The 9,551-nt window shown below is 34.0% G+C and overlaps 1 protein-coding gene across 3 annotated transcripts in view; it reads right to left on the reverse strand.

Moving 5' to 3' along the window:
* Window positions 1-57: 57 nt before the first annotated feature.
* The window catches only part of LOC108235370 (carcinoembryonic antigen-related cell adhesion molecule 5), a 15,505-nt gene continuing 6,011 nt past the window's right edge, over window positions 58-9,551 (reverse strand). For 2 of the 3 annotated variants that reach the window (XM_025005752.2, XM_025005750.2), the window contains 10 exons: window positions 9,204-9,482; window positions 7,962-8,228; window positions 6,790-7,074; window positions 6,397-6,663; window positions 5,962-6,064; window positions 5,397-5,443; window positions 5,284-5,321; window positions 4,199-4,342; window positions 2,910-3,125; window positions 58-2,286 (listed from right to left, as the gene is read on the reverse strand). In XM_025005752.2, the coding sequence (XP_024861520.1) occupies window positions 2,062-2,286; window positions 2,910-3,125; window positions 4,199-4,342; window positions 5,284-5,321; window positions 5,397-5,443; window positions 5,962-6,064; window positions 6,397-6,663; window positions 6,790-7,074; window positions 7,962-8,228; window positions 9,204-9,482 (1,871 nt within the window). In that variant the 3' untranslated portion in view covers window positions 58-2,061. The remainder of the gene's footprint in view (window positions 2,287-2,909; window positions 3,126-4,198; window positions 4,343-5,283; window positions 5,322-5,396; window positions 5,444-5,961; window positions 6,065-6,396; window positions 6,664-6,789; window positions 7,075-7,961; window positions 8,229-9,203; window positions 9,483-9,551) is intronic. The other variant, XM_037980453.1, reaches the window with a different exon arrangement.

Consider the following 9,551-nt stretch of genomic DNA (forward strand, 5'->3'; position numbering starts at 1 on the left):
ATATAATTTGTAATAGTTTATAATTTATTTGCACAAACAATTGCACAAAGATCAGAATAATTACAAACAGTTTATTCATCAAAATGATCAATTACGTAAACACAATACACCGTATATCTGCATCCTGACAGTTAGATTCATAGCAGCAGGTCACATGTTGATTACTCATTACCTTTGAAAAGAAACTGTTTGAACAGCAAAACAAAGTTCACAAAATTAAAGAGAATACAAGAAAACAGGAGACTGTAAAACAAAACATTTTCTCTGCAGACAAAAATAAACTGAGTCCCTTGTGCACAGACGGATCAATATTTAGTAATGATTAATTCACTGGGTGAGAAAAAGTCTGAGCAAACATTCCAGATACAAACATCCGAGCTGGGAAAGGTTTTGCTTCATGCAGAGAACTACAAACCAAACACAGCTTCTGCACATACTCACATTCAACAAATGCATCAAAAATGTTACAGTAAAGTGGAATCATCACATAAAGAAATAATTAACATGAGATTACTCTGTCTCTGGGCAACAGTCTTAAATAATGGCACAAAATGAGGTTAATGTGCAGCCCGACTTTTACCTGTCGTTAAATGAAACTTCACTGTTGATCTTTTTTGTTATTTTGTTTGATGTTATTTGAAGAGCCACAAAGACAAACATCTCACATTTTAATCAAATGTTGTGTCTAAAACAGATCTGTCACCTTTATCTTTCTGTTTCGTTTGTAGATATTTTAAAACTGATCAATAATACCTAGAATAGAACACCAAGCAGCCAGAATGTTCTTGTGTAAAAATTTTAAAGAGTTAGGTTTTACTCCTCTTTGTGGCACAAATTTAATAAATATAGTCTCTTATAGTATATATTATTCATGAGTTGTAGTCAGCTATATTCCTCGAGACAACTGAAATTATAAATATATGTATAAAACTGAAGTATTTTTTAAGTGTTTACTGTTTATGGTTTATTTACTGCATTCAGGAAGAATACAAGTTTTAACAAAATTGACTAAATCAATCTTAACTTCTCCTAAATCAGTTTGTTCTGATTAAACAAAATCCTTGTTTGAAATAAGTCCAAGTAATGTTCAATAAACACAAGACATGAAAGATAAATCACTACTTGTTACAAAGATCAAATGTGAGTTTAACAAATTGTCACACAATTGCTTGTCACACAATATCATTTAAAAACATAGATTATCTATCAATATTATGACTTGATTACAAACTAACAGATAAGTTTACAGAAATTGGCAATATTATCAAGCATTTTTGTGCATTTTGAACTTAAAATAGGCAGAAAACGATTAATTTATGTATTGGTTTATCTTGTCAGGACAGTATCAGAGATGTACTGTAAACTGCATGTTTGTTGTATTTCTTTTCTTGGATAATAAAAGTAAAGGTGCACTTCTTCAACTTTAAGGCCCTCTGATATATACTGTTGTTTTGTTGTTGCAAGTTTGGGTTGGGCAGAACCACAGAAAAATATATTATTATGGCTTAATTTCACATTTTTACACTGGCAGTAAATACTTCACATAGGTCCTTTTTACCTACAGTTACTGGTAATAATTTGTGTAAAGTTAACATTACTCTGATGTCAAGTAACATCCTGGAGTATCCATGTTTAGACACTATCAGTTCATTTAAAAACATGTTACTATAAATGTATTTTTGGTGTACCTGATGATATTTTTGTAGAATCTTATTTAATAGTAATAATTAACATTTCACAGCTGATCTGCAAACCTGAATTCTAACTAAAGTTACACATTTGGAGTCAAATATTGTATCTCAACAGTGAGAAACTTTATACTAAAGTAAACAACTGAATCATAAAAACACTATTACTTCCCACGTTTTTAGATTTTATTAAATAAATGCAGGGAAATGACAATCCTGGCTTCTGACATGGCAGTAACTATAAAACCTGGTTGATTATTAAAAACTATAGTGCCATCATGGGGTAAACTCTGGTTTAAATTTGTTAATCATAAATACACAAACAGGAAAGGTCTTCTGTCATCAGGTCCAGCCTGACCTGCACCAGTCAGCTTTAACGCCTTTGGCTCACCTGAGCATAAACCTGTGCACTGACAGCAGGAGGAGGTGGGATGTTCTCTCGCTGCATGTGAGCTTTGTAGGTGGGAGGAGGAGGAGCCGGTGGTCTGCTGCTGTTCTCTCTGACTGGAGCGTAGTTCGTCGAAGTGATTTTTACCTCCACCTGGACTGCTCTTTCATTTTGGTTCTCAGGAAACTCGGGGTCTGCATAGTTCAGGTTCTGCAAAAGAAAAACATTTTTTTATTCAGAAAAGTGTGACATTTTACAGAGAATCTTTAACTCTGAACATCACTGATAGCCTCATAAAGAATAATCAAATTCCTTAGTAAAAACAAGCATTGACCCTCATTCACTTCATCTTTATTGAGTCATATTCTTTCCTGGTTCAAAGTCTGATGCTGATTTTGTACTAAAGTCCATCTCAGCTGATACATATTGTTATGATCAGAACAAAGAGCAGCCTGTGTTTCATTCCAATAACAATGTTGTATTATGTGTTAAATTTGTTTGTTTCATTGTTAAATGCAATGTGAAATGACTTATGACCCTTAGTTTGTTTCATTTGCATTTTTGCTCAGGCGTGTTTAAGCTTTAAAATATTCCAAACAGCAACGAAATGGTCAAATTTTCCCCAATATTTATGCTCTAAAGATGGAATCTTAACATGCTGCAATAAATATAAATAATATAATTAGAATTTTTAAAATATTGTCATCTTTCTATAAAAAGAATGAGGATTCTAACTTCCAGTAAGAGTAAAAGTAAATTTGTCAGCTATATAAAACCTGAGAAAGAGGCAGAGTGACATTTATTTTAGAGCCTGGCCTGCAGCTATAAGATACCTGAGGAGAAGTTTGTGCGAAAACACGAGGCTGAGGCGCAGGTCTCTTCCCTCGCTGCACGTGGGCACCGTAGGTGGGAGGAAGTGGTGGTGGCTGTAGAGGTTTTGTGTTGTTCACCCTGGTTTGAGCGTAGTTTGATGAAGCATTTTGTAACTCCCCCTGAGCTGTCATGCCTCTGTTGTTCTCAGGAAGCCTGATGTTTACATAGTTCTGCTCCTGCAGAACACAAAGAATTGGGGGAAAAGTTAATCAAGTTTGGTCTCATAGCCACAGATAACATGAGAAATCAAATTACTGAGTGGTGCCTGAAACAAACATTTTACTCTCCAAAACTTCCAGTTCTTGTTGTTACATTTTGGTTGGTTAAAAGTCCAAAGTTGAGTGATGATAAAGCTGTAATTATCTCTGACAGATGGGTAGAAGGAGGGAGGGGATGTTTGTGAAAAACATTAATCCAGGTTAGGTAGTACTCATCTATTTACAGCATTGATAAAATAATATAAATTTATTGGAAAACCATCAGCTGAGCAATCATTTCTTATAATTACTATTATTGTGATCATAACAGATAGTGATTGGTTGTGTTTTATTCTCAGAAACCTGAACAAAGTCCCAGTCTGGGTTGGGTCAAGTTATCTTCTTTATGTGTCTTTAATTCTTATTCTGTGTAAAGTGTCCATTATTCTTCACAGATGTCACATGAATTTAAAAAGTCACCATGACTACATTAACACCCACTATATATTCATGTGTATAAAATGTAGTTTTGATATAATTATTATTGCAATCTAAAAAAAGAAATTATATGTTGAAGGAAACTTTTTCACCGTCAAAATGTCAGTAATGTCAAAATAAATTTCTTTAATTTATAAATTTCTGTAACCCATCAGGATGCCACTATCAATGCACTGACAGGTAACAATAAACAGTGAATGTGTCTCTGTTTTGGTCTTTGGAAGCTAATGTTAAAAAAACTTGTATAACTGTTTTTTTTTCTTAGTTTTGAAGTTAAATAAATTATATAACCTCTGAATTTGTCATAACTTGCCCACTTGAAAGTTTGAACATGTTTCCATATACATAAATATTGTGATTTAGGGTTTTTATTTATGGGCGTCTTTTTGACAGAAGATCGTGGATTTGATCCAGTCTGGTCACATGTTGAGGTTTAATTGGGCAATAATCTGATTATTGGAGTGTGAGTGATTTAATAAACTGAGGAGGAAGTACAATGACTACTGTTTTCCTCAACCTGACCTGCTTTAGTCAGACTTATTGTTATTGTTTACCTGATTGTTAGTAGAAGAGGAGGATGCTGCAGGTCTGTTGTTCACTTTGACTTCAGCATAGTTTGTTAAAGTATCTTCTAATTCCACCGGGTTGGTCGTTCCTTTTTTGTTCTTGGAAAACTTGAGGTCTGCATAGTTTAGCTCCTGCAAAAGAAAACATGTTGGGGAAAAAATGTTATCTAAAAAGCCCTCAAGTTCTCTTAGAGAGTCCTTAATATAATTTCCACTGAAAGTAAAAAGATAAAAAGAAATCCAATAAACTGTTTAGTGCTGCCAGAACAAACTCTGACCTTCACACACTTTCATTTCACTGTGTCACATTTGTCCTAGTTTAAAGTCTGATACTAAGTATTTTGGTAAACTCTTAGACAATTATGGGCAAAGGGAGCTTCTGTAATTCAGCCAACAGTTAGTTACTTAGACTACATGAAATATAATATCATTAAGAGTTTTTGCAACCTAATGCAAAGGAGCTGGGATGAGAGTTTCTAAATCTGAGGTATCTGATTAAAATGGCTTTAGGATGCTTTTTGGCTTTTGTTAAAGATGCATTTAGTGGCAAAAAGAAATTAGTAAATGGAGTCATCTCCCCCACCGCCCGCAACAATAAAAAGTCAGTTTTCTAGTCTTGTATCAGAATATAAAGAATAATTTAAAATACTGACAGAGCATTATTTCATTATCTTCAGTGAAGTTTATAACTATTGACAATAATGACAAAACAAAAACTCAATATTATAAACTCTGTTTTTCTATCATTAAAATGCAGTGAAAGCGGCACCAACTGAAGTTAAAGTTAGAAGAGATAAAGGAGAGGAAATGTGAGTTCTACTTTAATTGTAAACTTGTCACTAAATGAAATATTTTCAACCGGTGGGCTCCAAAAAAGTGACATAACTTTTTTTTTTATTTTTATGTATTCAAGTTGAAAGTAAGTTAGGGAATCCAAAATGTATAATATCAAGCACAGAGAACATAATTTTCAACAAGTTGTATACTGAACAAATTCTCATCTACCGGTACATAAAGTTCATAACATGATTTATCTTTTGTTATATTAATGTAACAACACAAATGGTTTTTACCTCACTGGCGTTTGCTGCCTTTTTTTGTCTCTTGCCTCCTTAAAAACATGAAAATATTTACCATTTAATCAAAGGGGTAAATAAAATTACATATAACACAATAACACACTTACCAGTTATGGTGAAAATGTTTCTACTGGAGGATTCTTTTCCATGTTTTCTATTTAAAGAGATAATTATGAATATAAAGGTTTATGACAAAATATTAGACAAACATTCTCCAAAATTTCCAAAAAAAAAGAAAGAGAATGAACATGTACATTTATTCAGCAAAGAGTTTCCTTTTTTGCTATCACTGTTTTGTTTTGTTTTTTCAATTAAAACAAAGAAAATTACAATTATCTCATAAGCAAGAATAAAAATATATATTTTAACATTTTTATGGCTTCAAATGTTTGTTTGTTTTTTTGTTTTAATTCTGACATATACCAGTTACCTATTTTCAACAACAGATTAATATATGAGACCTATTTGCACTGAAAAATAACAGTAAAAACTAGAGCTGAGGATGAGAATAAACTAACATGCCAAAAGATGCACAATTTTCCATTTATAAAGTTATGGTTATTTTTTTTTAAACAGGAGTATCTAAAAATGCTTGAACTTATTTAAAATGACTAATAATGATTAGAAAGAAGTGATTACATGTTTATATTTTCAAAGCTATGTTCTACTTACTTGTTTCTGTAGACGCAGTAACCCACACCAACACCAGCAACTAACACTAAACACACAATGACGATAATAGCAATGATGTCTCCAGATAATCCTGAGCTTCCTTCTGAAAACAAAGAAACAAAAATTTGATTTTAAAATATTTGTAAAAGAGACTCATCAAAAGTCTGACAAGTTAAGATGATAAAAGTTCTTAATCTATTGGGTTTTTACGAAGGTTACTCTAAAGAAAAAAGGTTCCAATATGAACTTTTTGAAGAAGAGTTTTGTGGTGAGGTAAAAACAAAAAACAAAATAATGAACTGAAAGACAGCAAAAAGGCAAACAAGTCATATTTAATACCCTCTAATTACAAGAGCCTATATGAATCTTATATTTGGTTAAAAACTGTTTAATCATATTTAAAAGTATTTGCAGAAAGAAAAAAGTCATACCTACCATAAACAGAGATCACTGAGGAATGAGAGGCTTCATATATCTGAGTCTTGTTGTTAAATGCCTGACAGCTGTAGTTTCCACTTTGATTCATTTTGACATTCATGAGTCTCAGCTCTGGTCCCAAATCAGGCAGTAATCTTTGATTCAAAAACCAGCGAAAAGTGGCAGCTGGTCTGGAGTCAGCTGAGCAGGACAGAACAATGTCTGAACCTTCTTCAAAGTTCTGCCGAGGTGGTGATACTGTCAGTTCAACCTTTTCTGGGCCATCTGTACCGTGGAGCATATTTAGAGAAAAATCAGCAGAAAGTAATATTGGCAGCTTTCTTTGTTATTAAACTTTGAATATGAAAATCTAATATAAAACTAATATAACTATGTTAGACAGAAACTCACAGCTGATGAAAAGGTTAACTGGATCACTGATGGCAGCACTGATAGGATTGGACACATGACAGCTGTATGGTCCCTGGTCATATCTGGTCACATTGATTATAGTCAGAGTGGACCCTCCATCAGTTGTGTTGATCTGAACTCTGTTGTTGGCTGTAAGATCAGAGCTGCTGTTCATCCAGATGAAGGAGGGAGAGGATCCAGAGGAAGAGCAGAAGAGGCTGACAGAGCTGCTGAACTCCAACAAGTCCTTAGTGTCTGATTTCAGCACAACATTGGAGATACGAGCTGTGGATCAAAACAAGGAGATATTTTTACCTGTCACTGCAAAACAAAATGATTCTTCTTCTTTATTTCAAAACAATGGAAATCTGGAATCTTTATGCAATACTGTGCAATATGTGCAATACTGAAATGTAAGGTGACACAGGTAACAAATTAATAATGATTTTTTTTATTTACAATTGTACCATATGGCACATTTAAGCATGTATTTAGACAGACCAGATTTATTTTGGGTCACAGTGACCAAAGAGGACTCAATGTATGGTAAAGGATGGTAGTAGTTTAATTTACAAAAATACTTTTCTAGTTTTAACAAGAACTGTAACCCTCATATTAAAGATCACTATCCATTTAGACTTCAGAGGTGCAAAACATGGTAAAGTACAAGTACCACCGTCAAATAAATAAATTTCTAACGTGTTCTCAGCTGAAGGGAGAGAATAGAATACAACATCACTGTATGCCAGCAGAAAAAAAAACAAGTTTAATGGTTAACTAAAGCAACCAGCAAGTGGTGATGCTAGAGAGGAAAATTAGCTGCATTTCAGTAAAACCAAAATGCTTCCCTTCAGTAACTTCAGTCTTTTACAACAGACTCAGCTGTGCTTTTACACACAAACATGACATAAAAAAGTCCAACTACTGAGAAGTAGTTTCAAGTAGATTCAGCTGAGTACCCACCAAATGAAAATATAACAAAGTTTTATTAAAATGATTTAGTCACTTATTCAAGCATGAAACAGGACTAACATAACAATCAGAATGATGATTTTTTAAACAATATTTTGCCAACAATCACTGAGAATGGGTCCACAACCCACCAGTTAAGAATTATGACATTTATCCATTTAACTTAAATTTCTTTGTCCAAAAACATTTTTCAGACTTACCAATAACAGACACAGATGAGGTTTGGGATGTTTGATATCTCAGAGTTTTGCTGTTAAAGGCCTGACAGCTGTAGTTTCCACTCTGACTGGTCTGAACATCCATCAGTCTGAGTTCTGGTCCAGAATCAGGCAGCAGGTTTCCATCCAGAAACCAGATAAATTCAGCTGAAGGTTTAGACTCAGCTGAGCAGCTCAGACTGATGTCTGATCCTTCTTCATAGTGTTCTTTTGATAGAGACACATTTAGTTGTATGTTTTCTGGGCCATCTGAGGAAAAAGGAAATCAAAGTAATGCCAGTTAGTAAAAAATATACAGTATATAAATAAAAACAGCTGTTCATGGTAATAATTTTTTATTTGTAGTTATTAATGTACAAAATTACACCTTTGTTTTTAATATTACAGGAAAAAAACTTTGACTATAATTGATGTAAATAAAACAACAACATTTTTTTAATTGAACACTGAGTTGTAGGAAGTGCAACTGTTGTATTGAATCAAAAAAATCTAAAAAAATGTATTTCTTGTCGTATGTACAAATACTGTACTAATAAGTGAATGAGGAAAAATGCTGCTGCTCATCTTTTAACAAGTACATGAAAATTTGACCATACTTCCCCTGTTTTAGCTTCTTTACACTGGTTGCCAGTACATTTTAGGATTCATTTTAAAATCCTTTTATTTGTTTTTTAAGCTCTTAATGGCCTTGCCCCTTCCCGGAGTAGAGTGGAGCCGGGACCTTTACAGCCCGTGTAAAAGGGGCATATCTGTCTGAGCTGTTACACCCTTACACCCTCCCGTTCCCTCAGGTCAGCTGACCAGTTGTTTCTGAGGGTGCTAAAGACAAAGCGTACGCTCAGAGGGGACCGTGCTTTTTCTGTAGCAGCTCCCAAGCTATGGAATGACCTTCCTTTGGGCATAAGACAGGCTTCTTTACTTGCTGTTTTTAAATCCCTTCTTAAGACCCATCTCTTTTCTTTGGCTTTTGGCACAACCTGAGATGTTTGACTTTGTTTTATTTTGTTTATATTTTAATTATTTTATTACTGCTTTTATATTTGACCTTGTCTATTTTTGATTGTATTGTATTATATGATTGTGTACAGCACTTTGGTCTGGTGGGTGCTTAAAGTGCTTTATGAATAAAGTTGGTATGGTATGGTAAAATTTCTCATTACAAAGTGACATTAAGCTAAACGTCAACATTTGAATGCAGATTTTATCAGGAATGTTGCAACTTACAGTTGACAAAGATGTTAACTGGTTCACTGGTGGCATTACTGATAGGATTGGACACATTACAGGTGTATGGTCCCTGGTCATATCTGGTCACATTGATTATAGTCAGAGTGGATCCTCCATCAGTGATCTGAACTCTGTCACTAGCTGTGAGCTCAGAGCTGCTGTTCATCCAGAGGAAGGAGAGAGAAGATCCAGAGGAGGAGCAGGACAGACGGACAGAACTGTTGAACTCAACCAAGTCTGTAGTTGGAGGAACTACTGTTACACTGGAGATTCGCTCTGTAGGTGGGAAATAAAAAAGTTTAATCAGGTCTGTTGTGTTTCACTTTATTAAAATATAGAAAACAT

Source organism: Kryptolebias marmoratus, linkage group LG16, assembly GCF_001649575.2.
Source record: "Kryptolebias marmoratus isolate JLee-2015 linkage group LG16, ASM164957v2, whole genome shotgun sequence".
NCBI lineage: Eukaryota > Metazoa > Chordata > Actinopteri > Cyprinodontiformes > Rivulidae > Kryptolebias > Kryptolebias marmoratus.